We start from the raw sequence: 25,871 nt of genomic DNA on the forward strand, positions 1-25,871 counted from the left end.
CTTGGTCTCCCTGCCGAGGTAAGGTCAAACGTCCTGCCGAGCCTTACACTCGAACTCATGCCAAGCCCCCTTGCCTGACTCTCCTACTAGGCTTGGGAAGCTTGGTCTCCCAGCCGAGGTAAGGTCGAACGTCCTGCCGAGCCTTACAGTCGAACTCCGGCCAAGCCCCCTTGCCTGCCCCTACTAGGCTTGGGAAGCTTGGTCTCCCTGCCGAGGTAAGGTCGAACGTCCTGCCGAGCCTTACACTCGAACTCCGGCCAATCCCCCTTGCCTGACTCTCCTACTAGGCTTGGGAAGCTTGGTCTCCCTGCCGAGGTAAGGTCGAACGTCCTGCCGAGCCTTACACTCGAACTCATGCCAAGCCGCCTTGCCTGACTCTCCTACTAGGCTTGGGAAGCTTGGTCTCCCTGCCGAGGTAAGGTCGAACGTCCTGCCGAGCCTTACACTCGAACTCCGGCCAAGCACCCTTGCCTGCCCCTACTAGGCTTGGGAAGCTTGGTCTCCCTGCCGAGGTAAGGTCGAACATCCTGCCGAGCCTTACACTCGAACTCCGGCCAAGCCGCCTTGCCTGACTCTCCTACTAGGCTTGGGAAGCTTGGTCTCCCTGCCGAGGTAAGGTCGAACGTCCTGCCAAGCCTTACACTCGAACTCCGGCCAAGTCCCCTTGCCTGCCCCTACTATGCTTGGGAAGCTTGGTCTCCCTGCCGAGGTAAGGTCGAACGTCCTGCCGAGCCTTACAGTTGAACTCCGGCCAAGCCCTCTTGCCTGCCCCTACTAGGCTTGGAAAGCTTGGTCTCCCTGCCAAGGTAAGGTCGAACGTCCTGCCGAGCCTTACAGTTGAACTCCGGCCAAGTCCCCTTGCCTGACTCTCCTACTAGGCTTGGGAAGCTTGGTCTCCCTGCCGAGGTAAGGTCGAACGTCCTGCCGAGCCTTACAGTCGAACTCCGGCCAAGCCCCCTTGCCTGACTCTCCTACTAGGCTTGGGAAGCTTGGTCTCCCTGCCGAGGTAAGGTCGAACGTCCTGCCAAGCCTTACACTCGAACTCCGGCCAAGTCCCCTTGCCTGCCCCTACTATGCTTGGGAAGCTTGGTCTCCCTGCCGAGGTAAGGTCGAACGTCCTGCCGAGCCTTACAGTCGAACTCCGGCCAAGCCCTCTTGCCTGCCCCTACTAGGCTTGGGAAGCTTGGTCTCCCTGCCAAGGTAAGGTCGAACGTCCTGCCGAGCCTTACAGTCGAACTCCGGCCAAGTCCCCTTGCCTGACTCTCCTACTAGGCTTGGGAAGCTTGGTCTCCCTGCCGAGGTAAGGTCGAACGTCCTGCCGAGCCTTACACTCGAACTCCGGCCAAGCCCCCTTGCCTGACTCTCCTACTAGGCTTGGGAAGCTTGGTCTCCCAGCCGAGGTAAGGTCGAACGTCCTGCCGAGCCTTACACTCGAACTCTGGCCAAGCCGCCTTGCCTGTCTCTCCTACTAGGCTTGGGAAGCTTGGTCTCCCTGCCGAGGTAAGGTCGAACGTCCTGCCGAGCCTTACGCTCGAACTCCGGCCAAGCCCCCTTGCCTGAACCTCCTAGGCTTGGGAAGCTTGGTCTCCCTGCCGAGGTAAGGTCGAACGTCCTGCCGAGCCTTACAGTTGAACTCCGGCCAAGCCCCCTTTCCTGACTCTCCTACTAGGCTTGGGAAGCTTGGTCTCCCAGCCGAGGTAAGGTCGAACGTCCTGCCGAGCCTTACACTCGAACTCCGGCTAAGCCCCCTTGCCTGCCCCTACTAGGCTTGGGAAGCTTGGTCTCCCTGCCGAGGTAAGGTCGAACGTCCTGCCGAGCCTTACAGTCGAACTCCGGCCAAGCTCCCTTGCCTGACTCTCCTACTAGGCTTGGGAAGCTTGGTCTCCCAGCCGAGGTAAGGTCGAACGTCCTGCCGAGCCTTACAGTTGAACTCCGGCCAAGCCCCCTTGCCTGACTCTCCTACTAGGCTTGGGAAGCTTGATCTCCCTGCCGAGGTAAGGTCGAACGTCCTGCCGAGCCTTACACTCGAACTCCGGCCAAGCCCCCTTGCCTGACTCTCCTACTAGGCTTGGGAAGCTTGGTCTCCCTGCCGAGGTAAGGTCGAACGTCCTGCCGAGCCTTAGAGTTGAACTCCGGCCCAGCCCCCTTGCCTGACTCTCCTACTAGGCTTGGGAAGCTTGGTCTCCCTGCCGAGGTAAGGTCGAACGTCCTCCCGAGCCTTACACTCGAACTCCGGCCAAGGCCCCTTGCCTGACTCTCCTACTACGCTTGGGAAGCTTTTTCTCCTGCCGAGGTAAGGTCGAACGTCCTGCCGAGCCTTACAGTTGAACTCCGGCCAAGGCCCCTTGCCTGCCCCTACTAGGCTTGGGAAGCTTGGTCTCCCTGCCGAGGTAAGTTCGTACGACCTGCCGAGCCTTAGAGTTGAACTCCGGCCAAGCCCCCTTGCCTGACTCTCCTACTAGGCTTGGGAAGCTTGGTCTCCCTGCCGAGGTAAGGTCGAACGTCCTGCCGAGCCTTAGAGTTGAACTCCGGCCCAGCCCCCTTGCCTGACTCTCCTACTAGGCTTGGGAAGCTTGGTCTCCCTGCCGAGGTAAGGTCGAACGTCCTCCCGAGCCTTACACTCGAACTCCGGCCAAGGCCCCTTGCCTGACTCTCCTACTACGCTTGGGAAGCTTTTTCTCCTGCCGAGGTAAGGTCGAACGTCCTGCCGAGCCTTACAGTTGAACTCCGGCCAAGGCCCCTTGCCTGCCCCTACTAGGCTTGGGAAGCTTGGTCTCCCTGCCGAGGTAAGTTCGAACGACCTGCCGAGCCTTAGAGTTGAACTCCGGCCACGCCCCCTTGCCTGACCCTACTAGGCTTGGGAAGCTTGGTCCCCCTGCCGAGGTAAGGTCGAACGTCCTGCCGAGCCTTAGAGTTGAACTCCGGCCAAGCCCCCTTGCCTGACCCTACTAGGCTTGGGAAGCTTGGTCTCCCTGCCGAGGTAAGGTCGAACGTCCTGCCGAGCCTTACAGTTGAACTCCGGCCAAGCCCTCTTGCCTGACTCTCCTACTAGGCTTGGGAAGCTTGGTCTCCCTGCCGAGGTAAGGTCGAATGTCGTGCCTAGCCTCTACACTCGAACTCCGGCCAAGCCCCCTTGCCTGAATCTCCTACTAGGCTTGGGAAGCTTGGTCTCCCTGCCGAGGTGAGGTCGAACGTCCTGCCGAGCCTTACACTCGAACTCAGGCCAAGCCCCCTTGCCTGACTCTCCTACTAGGCTTGGGAAGCTTGATCTCCCTGCCGAGGTAAGGTCGAACGTCCTGCCGAGCCTTACACTCGAACTCCGGCCAAGCCCCCTTGCCTGACCCTACTAGGCTTGGGAAGCTTGGTCTCCCTGCCGAGGTAAGGTCGAACGTCCTGCCGAGCCTTACAGTCGAACTCCGGCCAAGCCCCCTTGCCTGACCCTACTAGGCTTGGGAAGCTTGGTCTCCCTGCCGAGGTAAGGTCGAACGTCCTGCCGAGCCTTACACTCGAACTCCGGCCAAGCCCCCTTGCCTGACCCTACTAGGCTTGGGAAGCTTGGTCTCCCTGCCGAGGTAAGGTCGAACGTCCTGCCGAGCCTTACAGTTGAACTCCGGCCAAGCCCTCTTGCCTGACTCTCCTACTAGGCTTGGGAAGCTTGGTCTCCCTGCCGAGGTAAGGTCGAACGTCCTGCCGAGCCTTACACTTGAACTCATGAAAGCCCCCTTGCCTGACTCTCCTACTAGGCTTGGGAAGCTTGGTCTCCCTGCCGAGGTAAGGTCGAACGTCCTGCCGAGCCTTACACTCGAACTCCGGCCAAGCCCCCTTGCCTGCCCCTACTAGGCTTGGGAAGCTTGGTCTCCCTGCTGAGGTAAGGTCGAACGACGTGCCGAGCCTTACAGTTGAACTTCGGCCACGCCCCCTTGCCTGACTCTCCTACTAGGCTTGGGAAGCTTGGTCTCCCTGCCGAGGTAAGGTCGAACGTCCTGCCGAGCCTTACACTCGAACTCTGGCCAAGCCCCCTTGCCTGACTCTCCTACTAGGCTTGGGAAGCTTGGTCTCCCTGTCGAGGTAAGGTCGAACGTCCTGCCGAGCCTTACACTCGAACTCCGGCCAAGCCCCCTTGCCTGCCCCTACTAGGCTTGGGAAGCTTGGTCTCCCTGCCGAGGTAAGGTCGAACGTCCTGCCGAGCCTTACACTCGAACTCTGGCCAAGCACCCTTGCCTGACTCTCCTACTAGGATTGGGAAGCTTGGCGTGCAGAGTCGGTCACTGTAGTCCCGAGCAGCAGCTCTCCTTTCTCCTTTCCTTGTGGGACACCGTTGACCTGAGCATGAGGATGCGTGGCGTGCAGAGTCTGTTGCTGAAGTCCAGAACAACAGCTGTCCCCGCTCCTTCCGTGGTGGCAGCTCCAGGTCTCTCTCTCTCTGTATTCCTGCTTCTCAGAGCCTAATATAGTCTGTTTTTTCTTAGGTGATGGCGACAGTTAAAAGTCAATCAGGGGATGTGTTTTCCTCTTCCTCATCTAGGGCATTTGCCTAGACTCCTCTACTGTGTTCAGTTTTTGATTTATATTCTTTTTTCCTCCTAATCCTAAGGGATTAGGATCCTAAGGATCCTCCATGATCCTAAGGGGTTTTTATTTGCATGTTAGTCCCAGAGTGGCAGCGTGGAGGGGTGGGAAGCCGGTTATCTCCAGGTAGTTTAGAGAAAACAAACAGAGCAATTAGCTAATTAGCATTTCAATATTGGTACTTAGCTAGAGTTAGTAGTTTTTTTTAGTGTTGCCATGGGAACTAGGAAAGCCCTGCCCGCGTTTTTGGGGAACACCTGGAAACTGTTCATAACACCAGATGTTTTGCAAGAATGAAAATAAATAAATTTTAAATCTTTGTTGTGAATTTCCAACTATTTTTTTCAGAAATAATGATTATTTAAGTTGTTTCTTGACTATAACATTGTTTCCAGTTGGTGTGTGAAGAAGCAGGATTTGGTCTAGGGTTTTTTCCTGACTTCCATGTCAGAATGGCAGACAGTAGGTTGTCTTGTGTGCAGTTTCTTTGAAAAGTGGCAGCATCAGAGGCAAACACCAAAGAAGCCTGATGTTACAATGGAAGAACATCAAGTGAATAGCTGCCTGCTTTACACAGTGTTATGTCCTCATTGCCCACCTCAGTAATTTGCATATTTTGTCAATTTTGACTTCTAAAACTTTGCAAAGACAAACTTTTATCTTACCCCCATTCTAACCAGAATTGGTCATCTTCAAATAAATTTTTCCAAGTGATGCTGAGGAAAAGTAAGACTCTACTGCGCAAATAATGCACACATAATGCAGTTAATAGTGGGTCAGATTACTTGAAGTTGAACATGTTTGCTTTAAGGGTAGAAGGAAGCGGACAAATGTCCAGAAATATTCCTGTGTTCCCTCTGATATCAAATAGATAATACACCAATTTAATGTGTAGGGTTCAAAACTTCTACCACTTATCTTTAAAGTACAGGTTATATTCTGATGCCTGCAGTCATAAGGCAATAGTAGGATCTGTATAGACCAACTGTTTTGTGACTGTGAAATAGGAATATAACAAGGAAGAGGGGGAGAAGGCATGTCTACCTTATCACACGTACAACCCAGTTGTTACTGTACTTAAAGTTGTGAGCAGGGTAAGCATTTAGTAGTTAAAGATTAGGAGTTTTTCTTCATCTTCGTGTTCTCAAAAACCAAACAAAATGACCTATTCATTGGTTTTACCAATGAATAAAAGGGACTTTGACATGGTCTGGGGTAGAAGTTAAAGGCATCTCCCATCTGTGTTGTGACATGATGATGTTACTTCCTTAAATTCATCAACACATGTTAGCAATTTGTTACAGCTTGCTGCTTAATATTTTCTACTTTTATTACCCCTCCTGCATTTGTTAAGTCATGTGTTGCTACCATGTGATATTTTCCCTTGCAGTAGGTTTTTTTGCTAGATATTTTTATTCATTTGCCGTGTTCCCTTGTATTGCAAATGAGCAGTGTGTTCATTTGCATATGTCAACCCTGAATTAGTAAATAACATTCCTTTTTCCTTCCATGTATTATAAGAACATCTGTGCTTTTAAGATATGGGAAGAGGTTATGGAAATACAGGATGGTAATTGTCTGCATTGCCAAATCCATTTACTCAGTGGTCAGTCTTGATCTCTGTCCTCTGAATGCCTCTGAGGTGGTGTAGGAGTGCTGCTGGTATGGGAGCTGTGGCCTGCCTTTTCCAAGAACCACCTGTAGTATATTTGGTGAGCTGTTTATGCTGGATTCTGGTGTCATGTGAACAGCTGTTTCATGTCAGGCTATAAGCAGTTATTAGAAACCCTGTATAGGAAAGCTATGCCATGAGATTGCCTGGCTGGAAGTGAGCTTCCAACTGAGGACCATGGCAGTTTTGGAGAGGTAGAAGATGGGGTTCCTGGCAGGCACATTGAAAAGTGTTGAAAGGCTGAGAGGGCTTGATAAAGTATTTGAGGGAAGTTAGGGTATCAGCAAAGGTCCATCTGATGGTTACAAGGTGATGGAGCAGAGGAGATCTGTAAGAGGGGGTCCTGGGGAAGACTTGTGAGCCTTCAAGACTCTGCAGTCTTAAAAGTGGAGGTTAAGTGTTAGATTAGGAGCTGTTGGGATCTGTGATATTTAAATGCTCCCAAGATTGTAGAAAGTCTCTGTCTTTCAGCCCTGCTGCCAAAGAAGGAGTTGTAATTAGTCTGTGCTGGTTTTCAAGGTTGTTTATTTTTTCTTATCTAAAATATTTTCTCTCTGACCTGCAGCAGGTCTGTCTTGCACTGCAGCATGTGGGGCTCTGCCCCTCAGTGGGATGTTACAAACATTATATACTAGAATCTACGTGTGCTATATTTACAATAATGTGCCAATATCTATCGCCCATGTTGAACAGTGTGTCCCCAGCCAAAACCAATAGAAAAATGCCAACACCACAGTGAAACATGGAGGGCATGAAGAAGAAGAAAAAGGACAAGGTACGCCCAGTTTCCTCCATCTTCCCTCCTTTGAACCCCTTATCTAGAATCCTAAAATTCTACTTTTGCACCTGTGCCATACTAATTACTACTTATATCAAACACTCAGAGCTTGTAATTCATCCTGTAAGATTGAAAACTCTTTTCCATGGATAGAGATCAGAGACAGTGTCTCTCGGGGCTCTTACTGTAAGGGGGGTTTCTGTCTCCCTGCCAGGGTCCCAGACCTTCCAGGGCAGCCAGAGAGGGATGCCCTGGATTCCCACAGGGAGCCAGGCCATTTATGTGTTTTGGATAATTGGATTATAGGTGGGTCTGACTGGTACTGTGAAGGCAGTTCTTCAATCCTTTAACTTTCATAATATTGTAGTGGGGCAGAGTCGCTGTTTTCCTTTTCCATTTGTGTCCCAAAACTGAGAGTAACCCTGTCAGCAGACTGGTCCTACAAAGCTGTAGTGGAAAGTTGCTCTGCTTGCATCTTGCCTTGTTGTCCAAATCAGCAAAGTTGAAGAATTTGCTCATTGTCCTAGCTGACCTAGGGTGTCTAAACTGAAGCATTATTTCCAGGGTGAAGAAACTGTATGGTTTGTCACGCTTAATTACTGCCATTAGATACAAAAAAAAGTATGGTAAGTCTTAGTTTTTTAGCATACAGCTATTAGAAGATGTTTTGTTGTGAAATATGGTAAAGAAGGAAGTGAGAAATTATGTACATGGATATTTGCAGGGTGATACTGAGACTATAGAGGCTTCTTGTTGCTTTTCGGTTCTTTTCTTCTCTCTCTCGGTCCATGTTTCCGCCCGGTTCACTTTCCCCGAGCACCGGTCAGGCGCTTCCGGGCGCGTCCGGAGAGAGAGAGAGAGAGATGCAACAACCACCTTTGTGGTTTGATACGGACGGAGCTATTTAAATAGCGCGAGCAAGACCAGGATAAAGAGACTTAAGAGAGTGGACACTTGTTGTGCAGTTCAAAGTAGGTTGTATTTGCCCGATCGCCGCACGTACAAGTGACCCCAATCTCGGGTCCAGACAAAGGTTTTATAGGGAAAAATAAGAGATAAGGTGAGACCAATAGAACAATGCCCAGTGTGAATACATTATAGGTAAAATCCAATGGGAATAACTCCAGGGGGAAGGATGAATACACGTAAAAATACAGAATAGAAACTCCAGCTTTAGGTTTAGGAAATAGAAACCCCCATCTCAAATTCACAAAGCCCTTTTGCTCCGTTTGCGTAGCTGAACACTGCAACAGCTTCTGTCTGGTTATCTGGATTACCAGCTTGTTTGAGCCACTTTTAGCCTAAATCTAATGTGTTTTCTAGAGAAAACAAGAGATGACATATAAGTGAACCTGCTTGTCTGAGGGACTTGGTGCTAGATATTTTCCTTGTAGATTTTCGGGAATGGGGTTCAGCAAGTGTAAAATCGGGTTAATCTGTAAATCTGTATCTCTTTACCTTGAATGAATGCAGATTAGTTGGGTCCTAACAAAGGTCTGAGGGCTGAACTGGAAAGGATAAAGGCTGAAAATAGTAATAATTTCTTTATTGGGCCAAAGCAGGCATTATGACCCATTTGGTGCAGTTCCCTGATATAGAAATGTTGTGAAGGTTTAAATAGAAAGCTTTATCTGCATCTTTTGTGGGTAGTGCTTGTCTTGTTGTGGAAATCTTGTGGCAGTTAACCTTAAGTTTGTAAGATTCTTGTTGGGCTCCCTTGTCCCAAATAAGGTTTGCACAATCATCCTGGGTGCAATCCTGCCCTTCCAAGCAATTCTGGTGATAAAAAGGGTTTACAGACTGCCAGGGGGTCAGATGGTGGTGTAAAACCCCACAGATTATGTGCTTTTCATAGCAGTCTGGCTAGAAGTCATCCATTCTGCTTCTCAGCCACACACCAGGCACTTGGCTAAGTACTCTTTGCTCCCATGTCAAATAGCGGATTTATAAATGAAAGATCATTTCCAGCCAGCCTCAGAGGCCCTCAAAACTAAAGCTGAGACAATCAGTCAATGTCCTGATTAAGACATTATTTCTATTAAAAAATTAGGAGTTGGAGATGCTTATACCTTGGATCAAGTCAAGATGTCAAAACCAAGAAAAGTAATAAATTATGTCAGCAACTGTGTTCTGCTGGGTATTTTGCTGCACTTTGAGCTTCTGCACATATACAAGAGAAATAAGTAACTATCCCTGGAGACTTCATTTTGGGGCTTGAGGTCTTTTTATGTTAGTTTCTTTTTCTTTTTATATTTGTCATTGAATTTCTATAAGAAGTGAAGATGCCCCCAGTGGAGCACTAAGGATGCGTTTATTCATTTTTGCATAACTTTAAATGTTCTTTGAAGTTTTATTTTAATTAGAAAATAATTTGAGTTGGTTTCTTTGGTTCTACTTGAGATTTTCATATAGTGTGTAAACTAGTAATTCTGGAGCTCTAGCTAGTTGGTTTAATTTTTTTCTTCTGTGTGATAGTGATGACTATTTAAATAAATAAAAGTGCTGATATAGTTTCTAAAGGTCTGACCTCTATTAAATGTCAGGAAAAGTTACTCTCACAAATTGCCAAGTAGTAGTCTCTTCTCACCTTTTTGCAGTAGTACTGGGGTTGTGCTTTCTGCAGCAGAATGAGGTTTTTTGGTTTGGTTTTGGTTTTTGGTTTTTTTTTAATGAGATTTTATAATGTGTCCTAAACATTAATATTCAGACACACAGAGGCAGAGCACTTTGAATGACCCAGTAAGCTAGGGGGTATTGCGATTTAGGAATGGTACTCCTCACTTTAGTGCTCCCGCTGAGACTCTACAACCACGTGCTTCTTGCTTGTTCCTCTCCTCCCCTTCCCCTGGGATGGGCTGGAGAGGAGAGTAGGAGGTACAAAAGGGAAAGATGATGGGTTGAGATAAGAACAATGAGATAAGAAAATAACCAGTAACAGTGACAATACTAATAACTAAAGTGTACAAAAGAGATAGTGATTCATATGCAAAAATACTCATACTCATCGGCTACTCAGGGTTGGAACCAGCATTACCCAACCCGTCCTCTGATCAACCAGAAGGAACCCCTTCTCCTCAGAAGGGTCCCCATCCCTCCCCACACCTGGCAACAGCATGAGATGGTGTAGGATAGCCTCTGTGTCCTAGCCACGCCTTCCCTCACTACTGCAAAAATTTACCCTGTCCTGGCCAGGAGGAAATTAAGTAATTTACCATTTTTCTTATAATCTCTGAAATCAATGTAAGCTTGAAAGAAGGCATGTAAAAAAAAGAAAATCAACTGTAGGGTTTTTGTTTATTTTGTACTTTTTTTTTTTTTCCAGTCATAGCCTTTTAAGAAGGCCTATGACACTAGGGCCTTGTTGGAGTAGGATGTAAGTGTGTCCTTTTTGAAATTGCTTCAGTGATGGACTTCAGCTATCTTTGTATTGGAGTTTAGATGCTATGTAGGATCAAAACTTGCAGGCATTAACAAGGCTGGAATGGACATTTAGAGTAATTGCAATTCTGTCTGGGACCAGACAGAAGATGTGCAGTAAAGGGGAAGGACACTTGCCTTATAACATATGCAATGTGTATTTCCATAAGGGCTTTAAAAAACTTTGAGGGCAAATTAAGTGGGAAGGATGAAACTTTTGCTATCTCTACCTGTAACATAATTAGAGTATCTGTAATCAATGGAGCATGTAGTTCATGTGACAGACTGTCCTGTGGGCAGATCCTCTGCTGCAGGAGCAAATGTGGGCTAATGGAATAACTCTGGGAACTGCCCACAAGTTTCTTCTGGAAATTTTCTTCACAAGGACTGATTTTAGAATTTTTTTTCTTTTTTCCTACTCATGGTTCTAGCACAGCAGTTCCTTTAGCTAAAGCTAGGAAAGATGGGGCAGAATATCTGAAGAAGGTTGTGAACCTGAGTTCAGAAAGGCTGGTGAGAATCCCGTGCAGTGGCACTGGCCTGTTGAGAGCTTGTTGCACATTTGTAGCTCTTGTTAGTTTTGTAAATCTGTTCCAGAAGAAAAGTTGGTATTGTATAGGTGCTGGGTGAATGAGAAGTAATTTGTTTTCAGTTCAGGAGTGTTCAGCAATGGCAACTGGAAGAGCTCCCAGTAGGAAGGAGTTTGTATTAGTCTTAGGGGCTAATGAGAGTATTTCATTCAGTTGGAAAGGTGCTTTCAATGGGAAATGTTTATGGATGCCTGTTCTTTACAGTATATTTTAGCAATATGACCGCTAGCTTTAGCTTTAAAAGGCAAGTGGAAAATCAAATGGAGTATGAGTTTCAAGTTAGCATTCCTGTTGTTGAAAAATGGTCATTATTTATTTTACAACACCACAAAGGTACCTTCCTCCTGACAGCTCTGTGGGTCTCCTTGCTTTTCAGAATTTAAGGCTGCTGTGTGTGCTTTACAAAATGTGCTTTACACATTTTGTGCAGTAAATATTTATTTTTCTCTTAAAATACTTGTCAAGAATCTCAAAATTTAGTATTGCTATTTCAGATAATTTTAGGCATTAAATATTGAAGTAGTATTAAGTGTTGGTACAAAAAGCAGTGTTACAAAATTTATTTTCAAATTTTTAGAATCCTCTAGGAGGGTTTTTAAAAAGTGTTATACAGATAGTAAAAATACATGTAAGTTCAGCAATTGATATTTTTATTATTTTTCCCTTAAAAAAGGAAAGCTGTGAGTTCTCTTTTATGGGGTAAATTTCACTCTGTTTATATCTTAGCTTTGCTGCAAGTCAGGACTTGTACTATCCCTCTAGGTTGTCATAGAAACACAGCTAACAGACGTATCAACTCAGGCTGCTCATGGTTTAATTTGTGGGTTTTCAAGAGTATTAAAATTTAACAAAAATTATTGATTTGCTTTTATTAACACTGGCTTGTGTTTACTTTAGAAGTTCAAACTGCATAAAAGCTTTTCCTGGTAGAAAATGCCTTTAAAATTATTAAATAATATACTGATACTCTAAATAAGAGATCATCAAATTCATTTAATATATCAGAGTCTGAAGCAGTAATCTTGAATATTTGAAAATCACCTTTTTATTTCATTTTGTTTACAGTAAAGTGCCCCGACCTCATTTCAATTCACCTTTTAGGTTGACTTTTATTTAACAAAGAAGATACCTGTCAAGAAAGCATGAAATAGGTACATCATCATGCCTAATATTTGGGACTTTTCATTTTATTTACTTACTTTGAAGCCTGGCAGAACACTCTGAAAGTATATATTTTTTGTATATGCATGTGCAGAAAAAATTACTTAGTTTTCACTCATAAATAAGGCAAAACCTATTTACAGTAACTTTATCTAATGGTCCATGGATGAATGATTTTATGCAAACTACTCCAGAGACTAGAATTAACTTTTCATGTTGGTTGCACATTGGATGTCCTGGCCCCAGCAACATGTGGGATCTTATAAAAACTAGGATGACTGGAGTTCAGTTTTGACTTTTATGAATTTATTCATTGATTGCCCATGCATTTCAAGTGTAATCTTTGTAAGCAATGTAGAAAATGCAGTAATATGTTAATTGTTATAAATGGATGCATACTTCCTTACAGTCTCCTTCCATCAAATGTATGCTTTTTACTTTGACTTTATCTCCTCCCTCTACCTTGTAGCCATTTATTAACAATCTGTAGGCTTGAGGAATTTGACTGATTTATATATAGACCTGTAATTTGACATTGTCATTCTGTCTGGTAACAACTTTGTTCAGTGGTAGATTTACTGAATAAAATTGTTTCTTAGTGGACATTTTGACATCCCACTTCATACTCCTACGTCATGCACTGCTGACATCCCTGTATTAATCTCATCTGTATTCTCTCATAAAACTCTCATGTAACATTTTAAAACAGACTCTCTTTGCAGCATATTTCTGTAAGCATGGGACTAAATATTGGGTGTTTCCATAGGTTTAAATGGCTTTTTTATGTTTTGTATGCGGTTATGTACATGTTACCATATATGATGGTAGCACACATAGTAAATGGCTGTACTATTTAACTTGGGAAAGACTGGCTTTAGTACTGCAAAAACAATTTAAACAAAGTGCATTTTATTAACCTGTTAACATTTCTCTCTTCCAAATATAATTTTTGCATCATGTCTACAAGATAGTGTTGCACAAATACAGTTCTGCTGTAGGCTGACACTGTGCATTTTTAGGAATTGGAAGGCAGTGGTTGGTGGGAAGTCAAGGCACTCCTTTAACTAGAGCACTGCACTGGTTCATTCTGGTTGCTTAAGAATGAAACATGTTTTATGTGGGAAACATACTCAGTGTTGATATATTCATTACAGTCAATAGCAAATGTAGGAGAATATTATTGCAGGTATACTGTTTCCCAGTGAGGACCAAGGGATATATAAGGGTTTGTGTATGTCTGTGCATGTATGTATAAGATTAACTGAGACTTACTGAAGCCTGTGGAATCTCTCTGGCATTGTACTTCTGTAGACTGTCTGTTACAGATAGATGCTTATGACCAAAGAGCTATTTTGCAACTAGGATTTTCTTTTCCTAAGAGATAAGAATGTTGGGTCTTCTTTGAGCAATAAATTTGCTGCTTGTTTTTTTTTTTTTTTTTTTTTTTTTCTTTTGGTTGTTTTTTTTTAGCTTGGTTTCCTTTCTCTTCACTCTTTGCCCCACGATCTTTCCTTGCAATTAAGTAATGATTAGGTGACAATACCTAACATGCTTGAAAAGAGAGGAACGGCTTCAGTATTTATCAGAAAAAGATCCTAACATGCAGAAGATAAAGGTGATTCATAGAAATATGAGTCCAGATCCTCTTCCCAGAAAACATATTTATAGTATTTTTTTTTACCATAAGCCCATTGGTGGATTTTATACAATTAACTTATTCCTAGTGGATTCTTCTTATTTTTGTTCACAGCATTTTGCCTCTATGCTTCCTACAGAGGTGCAGCATCTTGTAAAGGTCATGAAGTTTCTTGTAATGTGCATGCTTCAGCTTTCAGTTCATTGTGGCTACAGTGGCATACTTTATTTTATCATTCATTATATATGATTAATATATATTATATATATATGATTCATTATCATATCCATCCTTTTTGTATTTTACTTTTAAATTGACTAACTTTAGGTAACAAAGTACATGTGCACATTTTTTCCTGCTTTTTAGATATCAAGTAAGTGCCTCCTACAGCTAAATTGACATGCTGCTATACAGACTTTGCACTCAGAACTTTGGAGTATAAAGAAAAAACAGTAACCAAAAAGCACAGCCCAAACCACTTCAGGTGATTAAACTGTGAAAGTTTGGCTTTTGATTGTAATGGCTGCTGTGAGGAGATCGCAGTGATCCATCTTCGCCTGTTGCTGTGTGATAGTTTTGGGATATCTTTTAATTTGTTTTTATCTAAAATAAACTTCTAAGTATTTTTGTTGTTTTTTCTCTCTTGGTCCCTTTTCCTTACACTCCTAAAAATTTAGGAAGATGAGAGTGAAGAAGAACCTAAGCTCAAGTATGAACGGCTTTCTAATGGAGTGACTGAAATTCTCCAGAAGGATGCAGCCAGCTGCATGATAGTGCATGAAAAGGTATTATGTGGCTTTGTGACTGAGATAGCACTTCTGCTCGGTTTTATGTATTTATTTGTGCTTATGATACATAAGTATATTTCTGTGCAGAAGTGATGCCAAATCTAGAGCTGCACTGCAAGGCAACAGCAATGTAAACAAAATTCACCATTAACCTGTATTGAGAAATCCACATTTTCTCAGTGATAAAACAAGTAGTTCACATGGTTCAATTAACAGCAGATCTCTCAGAATCAATTCCCTTCTTGTTTGTATCAAGCATTTTTTCAATGGGAAACACATTTTCTCAATGAGGAAATGAGGTGCGAATTCAAGATGCAGTGATTTGTTAGATGTTTACATAAGCTAATAGAAAAATGCTTACTCGGATTTAATTATCAACAGTATTAAGATCTATAATCAGAATACAGTCCTACTTTTTATTTATTCAGAAAGGAAGTTGGTATATTCTGTGCTTATTTGCACAGCCATGTCAGTAAAGACCAACTTGATCATGCCAGGAGGTTAGCATATATTTGGCTGTGGAAGACATATTAATACAGTATAGAAGAAAGTAATTAATGTATTTTTTGTTTGCTTCAGCTTTACTTCTGGGGGGTGTCGTACTAACACTTCCCTGTCCCCCTTCCCTGGTTCAGTATGTTAAAAACAAAGAGAGGAACTGCACATGCTAGAGATTTTGATGTACCAGAGGGACGATAAGGATAAAGTAATAGACAATGCAAAGTAAACAAATTTTAAAAACAATTAATATTTTGTTCTTAAAAGGAATAAACTTCATATGCTTCTTTAGTGACTTAAACAATTGCTTTTGTGTTTTATGAGTTTTTTGCTCTTTTATACATACTGAAAAACATTTTAGAATATTGAGGCATTCTGAAGTACATCTGAAAGTGTGAGTTAACGATTTGTCAACTACTAGTATGTAAAACATAGTAGTTATTTTCTGAATATATAATTTTTCATAGCCAGTAGTATCTCCTTAACAGTTATTGTTGAAGGATCTATCTTTATTATTTGGCTATATTTTTAGATTGACTTGTGCTGTGTTTCTTTTCCTCTGAGGACTGTTGCTATGGCTCAAGAGGTTCTTAAGATGAAGCTTGTATTTTAACTGTGTGAACGAAAACAATAAGTCTTTATAAAATGTTTTTGACAACATAGAATTACACAAATATTTGGAAAACTGCAAGCATTTCCTCTTTGTCTGTGGCCTGTTTCTGTTACCTTTTATTCCTGCATCTCAGGTAAATTTTGAAAGCCAAGAGTTTAACAGGATTTTTCTACAAGGATGTGCACAGATACAGCTTTTGCTATAGGGTCACAAAGCGTGACAATACAGGAAAACTGCTGAAGTATCCCAGCATTTTCAGTTTTCCAGCAAACTAGATACACTACTTATGAGAAGAATCAATATTGTTAGAAGCCAGGTACTGCAGTCTTTTAGGAATATGTCTTTTGCAACAGAGAAAGGAGCTGGGTTACAGGTTTTGCAACGGTATTTCTGTTTCATTCTGGTTGTTTTTTTTGGGATTTTTTTCCCTGAATAACAGGAAAGGCCCTGCTAAATGCTATCATTAGAAAAATTATACAGTAATATGTAAAATATGACTCTGACTAAAGCAGTTTAACTTTGCTGGGAATCCTGAGATCTGGCTTCTGCATTCAGACTAATTTCCCCTCAGAAATTTTTGTTTTCATTTTTGCTGCTAAAGCATCATATTTTCAGCAGGCTTGCTGTCTGCACTGGATGACTAATCGTCATGGCACCTGGTGCATTCAAGCAGGCCTGTGCAGTGGAATAGTCATACCTAGTTATGTCTGCACACCTGATGTTTTATTAACCAGTATTGATTTTTTTACCCGGGGGACTTCTTTCTTCCTGAAAAAAGGCAACCTTGCAGAGTGAAAGGCATTGCAGGGAATGAATTTCTAATGAACCGCTTCTTTCCCTTTCTTGCTTCCTTTTAATGTAGCTTCATATTTTAAGTGCCTGAACAGAAATTTCATTTTAAGCAATTCCATTTTGATAAATCCTTTTAAACCTTGACTTTCTGTAAGGTTATTTTTTAAAGATTGTGCTGCCTGACTGACACGCTTAGCAGTGCCTGTAAATTTGAGCATTTCATTATAGGTTGCAATGAAGCATGCTCACATGCAGTGAAATACAGAGAATTGAGTAGCCTAGACTATTTCAGTAATGCTGAAAGTGGGAGGGTGGAGGAGGGGGAAAATAAAAGAAACCTCTGTCATAAATTAAATAGTACTGAAATTCTATCTCTTCTGTTTAGGTGTAGTTCACAGGGTTCAATTAACAGCAGATCTCAGAATCAATTTCCTTCTTGTTTGTATCAAAATAAGTTTGTGATAGTATGGATTTATGTTGAGATTTCTTTATTTTGCTACTATTTTTTAGAATGAAACTCCTGAGATTTCCAAGGAAATGTATTTGTCTTGGGAGTATTCTATTTAGTAATGTTACTATGTGAAGGAAAGCAAACCCAGGAGTTATCTGTGTGCTTAAATGCACTATCATAGACCTTCCTTCCATAATTCAACTGTATTTTACCAGTGGCTTACAGTTGGCCTTTTGCTATGTTTGAACACTTTGTATTTATTTTAATAATGAAGGAGAATTAAAAATAAAGCTCAAAGGAAACATTAGGATTGAAACAAAGCTGCAGAAATGATCTAGGAACTATTTCAGATCTCTGTTGGTTCTTGCTCTCACGCTGCATTTTTAATTTGCTGCCACAGTCCATCAGCTGGTGTATACAGACTGCAGATGCTCCATTAGTTGTCAGTGGATGAGGGTCCTCATGACTCATTCTGACAGCTAACTTGTACTATCACAGTAATGTGGGCTTGAAGCCCTGTTTTATTCTTTGGGTACAGTTAAAATAACCTTTCTCTACAGAAAGTGGTGGGCTTTTTTCTTTTCCCCAGCATTGCTAATCCTGGAGTTCATTTAGCATTGTAATATTTCTTGTGGTGTGTTTGTGTTTATGTAATCAATCTCTTTCTTTCACAGTTTTTGGCACTGGGAACACATTATGGCAAAGTTTATTTACTTGATGTCCAGGGGAACATCACACAGAAGTTTGATGTTGTAAGTATGATATTATTCAGAACCCATTTACAGGGATGTAAAACTGCTGCACCAGTTAACACTCTTGTTGCGATAAGTCAGTTAACACTCTTGTTACACCTGCAACTACACTAATGCATTCCATAACATAAAAAACAGTGTATGGTCTTGCAAAAAGAAGTTATGCTGGATGGCTTTTTGATGAGCACGTCTCAGGTTATATATAGTAAACTTCTTCATGAAGCAGAAGAGGAAATAAATATTTATGATTGCAAGTGGCTATTAAAAATGGAACCCAGAAGCTCATTACTTCCATAAGGCATGAACCTGTTCATTAGGTGACTACTGTCAGTTATTAGTTTGTGCACTATCACCCTGTCTACTTGCCGCAAGTAATTGAAAACTGATTGCCTTTCTGGCTCAGTTTATCAATTACAAATACATAATGCTAATATTTTATGTAAATGTTTTGAAATTTGAATCATTAAGGGATTGTATTGATTGAAGGAAAAGAAGATGCCTTTTTATTTATTGTGGTTTGTGGTATCAGAGGAATAAAATGCTAAATTTAAAGCTCTGTTCTGGAGTATTAAATGTTCCTTTTTATTGTGGATATTAGTTCATTAGTTTCAAATTCCCTGTCTTTCCTGGGGAGTGGAAGGAAAAGAACTAGAAATATTTTTTATCCTCAGGTCATCAAAAATTCTAGTAGCCAAACACTGATTTTTCACAGCAGTGTAAGCACTAGCCATGGAAAACCTCACAAGATGTGGACATGTTTGCAAAGAGAATATATGTTCTAAAGCTGACACAGCTGCATGGAAGGGGTCAAGCGTTTGTTTATATTTTTGAAAAATCCAATTATGAATTGTGCAAGGGACTAAACTTAGGGCATAAACTTAAGTACAAACTTAAGACACAGCTCTTGAAGGAATTTTTAGATTTAATTTTAGTCAGATTGACAATGACCTTGCTGGGTATTTATTAAAGTCAAATTATGTGCTTCTATTTCTTTTAATTTTGTATGATCATCAGCCCTGCAGCTGAGAATGCTGACTGCATTTCAGAAGAGGAAAAGCTTTTGGTGTCTCCCTTGCAGTTCTGATTACTTTACATGCATACTTCTTTATAGAGTTTCTCTGGGAAGTAGAAGAAATTCTCTATTTGAGGCAGGTCAGATTAAATGTACCTGAATTATTCTCTTCCATTGTTGCAGTAGAAGACAGAGACTCACTCAAATGAAGTAGAGATTTTGTATTGAGTCTGGCACTAACTGTCTTAAACTTGTATTTGTTCCATTCCATGTAAGGTGCTTGGAAAATTCTAGTTGTAGAACAATCTTCTTCCGTCCACCACCAATGCCTTGTTCTCTCACTGGTTCCAAGAGATTAAATCCTCCTTCTGTAAAGACTTAGGGAACTGCCTAGGTATAGAGAAAGGAGCGAGGGGAGCTGTTACCTCCTAAAATCTATAAAACAAAATCCCTGCATTCTCTTTATACCCACCCTCCCAAATTTGTTGTTATTTTCTTTGTTTTTCTTTACTAAAAAGTCCTACCAGTGCCTGCTGGGAGGGGGTTTCTTATGAAGTTAGCGTTGGACCATAAAGTTATTTTCTGCTCAAAGATGTTACTTTTCCAAACTTAGCCTGCTTCAGGACGATTTTTGTGCTGTGTCTCTTGTAAAGATGGCAGTGATTTCTTTTGAAACTATTGTTAGAGTACAAACTGCTTTTTGAGCTGGAGAATAGGAAAAATAAATGTGTCTTGGATTCTATTCCTAATGTTTATATCTCTTTTTGTAATGTACATGTCTCCAGTGCAATAGATTATATCATGGATTAGGTGGCAATGGTGCTTCTCTTTTTCTTTTTTTCCCTCTTTTTTCTAGTTTGAAGAAGAATGATTTTTCTCTAGCATCACTTGTCTTAAAAGGAAATTTTTTTCGAGGAATTGTTGTAGAACAGAACAGGCTGCTTATATGAGAAGAAATCAGCTGTATGATGTACATGGCTGCTTAAGCTGAGAAGTTTTCTGAATTAATAATGTCAGCTGCTGAACCCTTAGACAGTTTATTCTGAACTGGCTGCTGTATGCCAAAATATTTTCCTTCTAACCTGAACTTCTCAAGATGTTGGATTTCAGACTAGAGGCATCACTATCAAAACATTCAGTGGCGGTCTTCCTTCAGTTCTCTCCTACTAATGCCTCTTTATTGTCTCTCCTGGGGAATTTGCATTAAGTTATTGTCATGTTAGAAATCCCAAATAAAACCTAACCCTTTCTTTTCAAGAAAGGGAATTACTTCCTGAAGTCACACAGGGACAAAGCATTTCTTGTAAATGTGCTGGCCAAGACTGTTATCACTAGTGGTGTTTTTCTTGTTCTTTTTCTCTGATCCAAAAAGAACAAATTCCTTCTCAGAACCTTTTTCATTGGTGAAATGGCATATACAACTCTATCTTGAAGTTGTTAATAGAGGAAGTACCTGTTGTTACTGTTTATTAGAAATTAATATAGATTTTTTCTGAGTAAAATAGCAGTATTACCACTGAAATATTTTAATTGTTTGCAGTAAGCAGTGTACTTGGGGAGAGTCTTTTATGTATTTTTCTCTTTGAAAGGATCTTTTCAGTGGATGTTTTCTGTCTTGTGACATTGCAGAAATTGATAGTAAGGGTAGCAATGTGATGTCCTTTGTGGGAAAGAAAACAGTTACATAATTCAAGGAACTTTACTTCATTAGAGTCTTTATTTTTCAGAGGGTTGCTTTAGTTTTTGTTGTTTTTTTTTTTAAGCTGGGACATGAAAAAATTAATTCTTTTTCTATACATCTGTTAAATATGTAATTAGCAAAAACAAACCATACATGGGAAATTTTAAAAGCTGCTAGATCCAAATACTGTTAGTGTGTAAAATAAACCAGAATTATGCAAGAGGGTTTTTTTTAACCATTTAAAAAATTCATTTTAATGGCAAGTTCATATTAAATATACTTAGAAAATACCATTACTGCTCTCATAGTCCTCTTGATTTCTGTTTTTCTTTCCTAATTTCAAGAAGCCATGTTAAAAATATAAATGGGCTTGGAAATTGAAGAAATAAGAATTTTGCTTTTATAATAAATCCTTTATTTTCCATAATGACTTGCATCTGCATTTGAGCCAAACTGTAAAAAAATAAAAGGTACTGATATCAGAGGATTTGCAGCAAAATGAGGGAGAAAATTCACCAGTGTGTTGCATTATCTCCAAAATGGCCAAGTTTTGAATGGAAGCACTCCTTTTGAAGACCGAATGCATTTATCATTTTAATTTGAGCTAAAAACAGCTGTAAGAAACACTAAAATATAAAGCTTGGCATCCCTAGAAGTTCTGCTATTGTAACACACTTCTTTGTTTATTGTTTAAAAAACCTTTTAGGACCACTTCTTGATATCCATAGCAGCAAATCAATGTGGTTATCCTGTATTACAAATACTGTAATGTCTACTCCATTTTGACCCATAAATATTCAGAGAGGCTTCTGTGAAATTCATGTAAAAAACTAAAAATTATTTTCAGAATGAAGTCTTACTCTCATGCAGCTCTTCAAGTATCTAATGCTGAATCTTACGCCAAGTGGACGACTAGTCTTTTCAGGCTTGCAACTCCTCTTGTCAACAGCAGTGGAAACATGCTTTGAAACTGTTGTAAGATATTTGTGGTTTTGGGGGAATTGAGACAGGAATTGGGAGGCTTTGGACTTTTGTGTTGCTTGGTATCTCAGCAGTTGTGTTTGTGTACTTGTTGTCCCTCTCTCCTCTTTGCCTAGCATTTCTGTAGCTCTTGCCAGGGTGGCTTGTCTTTGACAATGTCATCTGCCTAAGATTAACTGGTATACATCCTCAATAATGTATGTTTGACAAACTGGTATTCTCTTGTATTAGGGTTCAGTGCATTGAGTGAGATGAAATGTGTCAAATATACTGAAAATTATTACTAAAAGGCAATAAGAAGAGGGAAGAAAAGCCTGCTAATTCCGCTGACAAAGGATGATGCAGGACTGATTCACAGCATGTTAATTCCAAATGTCTGTCCATCTTTCTTTCCTTCTTAGACTGTCTACAATTTTTTCATATAATTATTGCCTGAGCTGACATCCTGTGGATTAAGGATTTGTAGATATGAAGAAATCTGTACAAACATGTTTAGTTGCGTAACAAATCAAAAAGCTTTCAAAGGGCAAGAAAACCTGTCCCCATTCTGGTCTTCTCATAAACATCAAGCTTAAAGCAAAAGTGATAAGAAGTCTTGGATGGTGCCAGTGATAGTCTGTTAGAAGGGAGAAGATTACCTATAAGTAACGAGGATTTAAATGTTTAATGCATTGAAGGTGTTTCAGTAGTGATGCATGAGTCTAGAAAATGATGTAAGTAGTGTTTTAGAGCTTCTCTTAATACAAAAAAATTGAAGTCCTTTTAGCATGCAACAGCTATTATGAGCTATTGAAGACTGCTAGTTTCAGAAAGAAACCTCCTCACAGCATATCTTTTTACAATGTATTTCTTTCCTTGCCTTGTGTTTTTGGTTTTTTTTTGTGATTGTCTCACATTGTGTAGCACTAACTATTTAATTATCGGTTTTTTATTGGAGTGATAGTACTCCAAAACCACTATGTCATCTCTGCTACCTTGAAGGCTTGAAAGGGAGTTCCTTCTGTGGTGGTATTATTGCCCTTGGGTGTATTGAACTTACAGCACTCACCGATCTCTGGACCAAGACCTTGCTTGAAGGTTAGTCTGTGGCCTGTTGGTTTTGCTGATAACTCAGCAGGTTGCAAAGAAAACATCAGAGGTTTCAGTTGACTTGTTGCCTCCTGGCAAGAGTTCAATTGTTAACAAGAAAAAGTATTTCTAACAAAGAAACAGCTGTTCTTAAGCACTAAGTGATGCTGCTAGTAATGATACAAAACCTATTAACTGCTGTAGGAGATTAAGCAACATCTTTCAATGAGGAAGGTAACTTAGCTTTTCACTGTATAATGAAGTTGCTTTGGATGGAACTTTGCATGAGAGTTTGAGACTAAGATGATATAAATGTCACTTACTTTGACAAGCTGCTTAAAATTCCCTGTTTATTACTTTTAACTACATCATTTTAGTTGTTAGTGTCAGACTATGTAGGAAAACTTAGAAGAGAAGCAACAGACTTTACAGATCTGGGTAGCTCTGTGTTAGGATTTGCATGGTGTTACTGTGCCTGTTAAATTTGAAGCTGAAATCCTGTTTTGTTTGCAAAACCAAGTGGGCTAATTTAAGTGATAGTTCCAGAAACCAAAATAAAAATTATGGTTTTGAGAGAAGCAAGTGTCTATGCAAGGGACAGGTTTACTTCTGAACCCTGGGACATCCCACCCAAATAGGTGTTATATTTTTATGTCTTAAATGCTTTATGCCAACCACTAGCTCTTTCAAATGGAAAAAAAATGATACAAATGTCATCTTTTGGGATTTTTGTCTTAAGTCTTGAGTGTCTACACTCAATTTAATATCACTTCTGCTTCTGTCTATTTGTATTTTCATTTTAACTGCAAAGGATTTGGAAATCCAAAGGTTTTTACAGTAGTTGTGGGAATAATTCAGATGGCTTTTGAGTCTGGCTTTGTGGTACAAGGGCTTGGAAAGTATGTTTTATATGTTTATTCTGGTACTGTGCTTATTAGGTTGCTTGTGACATGAACTGTTTCCAGTGGGAGCTGTGGAGCTATTGAAGGTTCAGAACCATCTTTGGCAGGAATTGTGGTGTACCTGTGATATCTTGCCTAGACTGGCAGAAATTGTGGTGTCATGACCATTATTCCATAGATCTAGAAAATCTTCTTGTCTGACAAAACTGAAATAAGAAAAAAACAACTTCTTGTACATGTTTTGCACATCATCTTTGTACCATTGTATCTGACTTTCCTTTGAAAGGATTATTGCTTAAATTTTTAGTTAACCAAAAAGATCAAAGGGATATGGAAGATATTTGTTATTAATAGAAATGTTGCTTGGAATATGGATAAAATGTGGGCATTCCAAACAATTTTAGAATCACTTGTGATTAATTTTTATAGCTCAAAACTGAGGCAGGTGTCACCGTTTCATTCAATTATTCTTTCAAGGTTGTAGTTTCAATAACTGTAGCTTAGTGCAGAATAATGTAAAAAGTTTAGCTGGAGGTATGAGTTCAGCTACAGAAAGTCTTGTATGGTGCAGTCATTTATTTCTTGAATGTTGCTAGCTCATACAAGTCAGATATGTGCTTGTACTGCAGCAGACAGTAACATGTATGCTGTCAATACAATTAATTTCTGTTGAAGTATAAAGCCCATGTACTTTATCAGCTGATTCTGGAATAGCAATTTTTTCTGCCTTCTCTTTTGACCACTTAACTAGCAACTATGTTGCCCATGTTCCTTTTTTAAGAAGGATTACAGCCCCATCTTTAGACCAAATGGTCCTTCTACAACTTCGTTACCCTTCAAATGTGTATTGTTTTCCTCTTTTGTTCTAACATAGAAGCATTGGAAGAAGTCTCCTTTTTTGTTCTCCAGTATCAATAACTTTACCTCAGTCTGGGTATCTTGTTTGTCAGTTGCATTTCATGACCAGCTCTAAATGTATTACATTTAAGGTACCTTAGCAGCCCTCTTTAGTGTCACTGATTTCAGTAGAAATCTGTTATGTCACCTTTTAATGAGGTAAAGGACTGTGATTGCATACTGTTCTGTCACAAGCATCTAGACATAGAAAATAGTTCACTTTCTCTTGACTTGGTAGGGTGCTATCATATTCTGCATGTTTAAAAAAAAAGAAAACTGAAGCATTGAATAATCTAGGGTAAAGATATTTTAAAATGGGAGAATGCTAAACATGAAGGACATTAAGGACATTCCTACTGTAGTATTTCTTACAGCATTGGAAAGGGCAAAGTTTCCGATTTGTTTTCTTTTTTTCACCAGACCTTGTTGCCTCTTATTTCTATGGAGGATCAAACAGAGGACCTTACTGTAATTCTGCCAAGTGAATTTACATGTGTCACTTTCAAACAGTTTTGAACAAAATTATTTGTGATATTATTAAGATACATCAAAATCATCAAAACAGTTTGGGTTTTTTTTCCTTTTAACTCTTTCACCATCCAAGTGTAGTAATATTTGTTGTTTGAATGTGCATCACATCTCAGGACTGTTTAGAAAGTGGACCACTGTGCCAAGTTGCTCTAGAGTTTTATTGGCACCAATGAAACAGCTAGTTTCAGGTAGCACTAATTAAGTGTTTTCATAGAAGACTGATAACTCAGATATGCATTTTCTAAAACCTAATAACACTTAAAAGCATAGGGAGGATTTGGAGAGGTTTGATTGTAAGCTAGTCTATTGCTGATTCCTAGGGCTGTTTTCCTTTCAAATGGGGTATTATACCTGGATGGCATTTTTGTCCATAGGGAATGCAGGCACTTATGTGCATATATAGAATAATAGTAGTTTGCCTGTCAAAATTATTAAGAATTCAGGCATTAATAAAATATTATTTACATTAGAAAATGTTTTCCTGGTTAGAAAGACTGAATTCTGGAGGACAATGTTTTTTATACAAGTTGACATTAATGATAGAGCTACAGCCCTTTGTTTCCATTAACAATAAAAATACAGCACTGTTAAAAATAGATAATGACATAACAGGGGCATAATATGATGAGCAAAATGTGAAGGGAAAGCCAAGTCATTTTTTCTATGGGGAAGATGTTATTGATAATGAATTTAAAATTCTAATAAAGATTCCTTTCTGAAGGATGAGACTTGCTTGTTTTAAAAGACATGCCAGTGTGTATAGTACTTTATTCCACTTGTGATGGAATATTAAACATGTGCAGTCCAGATTTGACCAGTGTCTGGTGTTGATGGCCTCAGAATGGCTGCTGATAAAAGTAACTACTGTCAAGTGGCCATCTCCACTGTGATGCTGTTGAAGAAGTTAGTTTCACTCAGTGTCCTCTGACACAGAGAAATAAAGGTATAAGAAATGTCAGAAATTGGTATTTTGGTGTTGGAAGGTTCACCACTGTAATCCTAAACTGGCTGCTAATTGAAGTCTAGTTGCTGAAGGTCTTGGCAGTTTTATGAATTGGAGCTTTGAAATGTGAGCAGTGTAA

The 25,871-nt window shown here is 40.6% G+C and overlaps 1 protein-coding gene across 4 annotated transcripts in view; it reads left to right on the forward strand.

Annotated features, from left to right (window-relative positions):
• Window positions 1-25,871, forward strand: part of VPS41 (VPS41 subunit of HOPS complex) — a 137,961-nt gene that overhangs the window by 34,885 nt on the left and 77,205 nt on the right. Inside the window, exons 1-3 of one of the 4 annotated variants that reach the window (XM_053944173.1) lie at window positions 7,948-7,990; window positions 14,501-14,608; window positions 17,640-17,717. The exons of 1 other annotated variant lie outside the window; for it this stretch is intronic. In XM_053944173.1, the coding sequence (XP_053800148.1) occupies window positions 14,591-14,608; window positions 17,640-17,717 (96 nt within the window). In that variant the 5' untranslated portion in view covers window positions 7,948-7,990; window positions 14,501-14,590. Of the gene's footprint in view, window positions 1-7,947; window positions 7,991-14,500; window positions 14,609-17,639; window positions 17,718-25,871 lie in introns of those variants that run through there. 2 more of the 4 variants (XM_053944158.1, XM_053944168.1) reach the window with 2 other exon arrangements.

Source organism: Vidua chalybeata, chromosome 1 (genome assembly GCF_026979565.1).
Source record: "Vidua chalybeata isolate OUT-0048 chromosome 1, bVidCha1 merged haplotype, whole genome shotgun sequence".
Classification (NCBI taxonomy): Eukaryota; Metazoa; Chordata; class Aves; order Passeriformes; family Viduidae; genus Vidua; species Vidua chalybeata.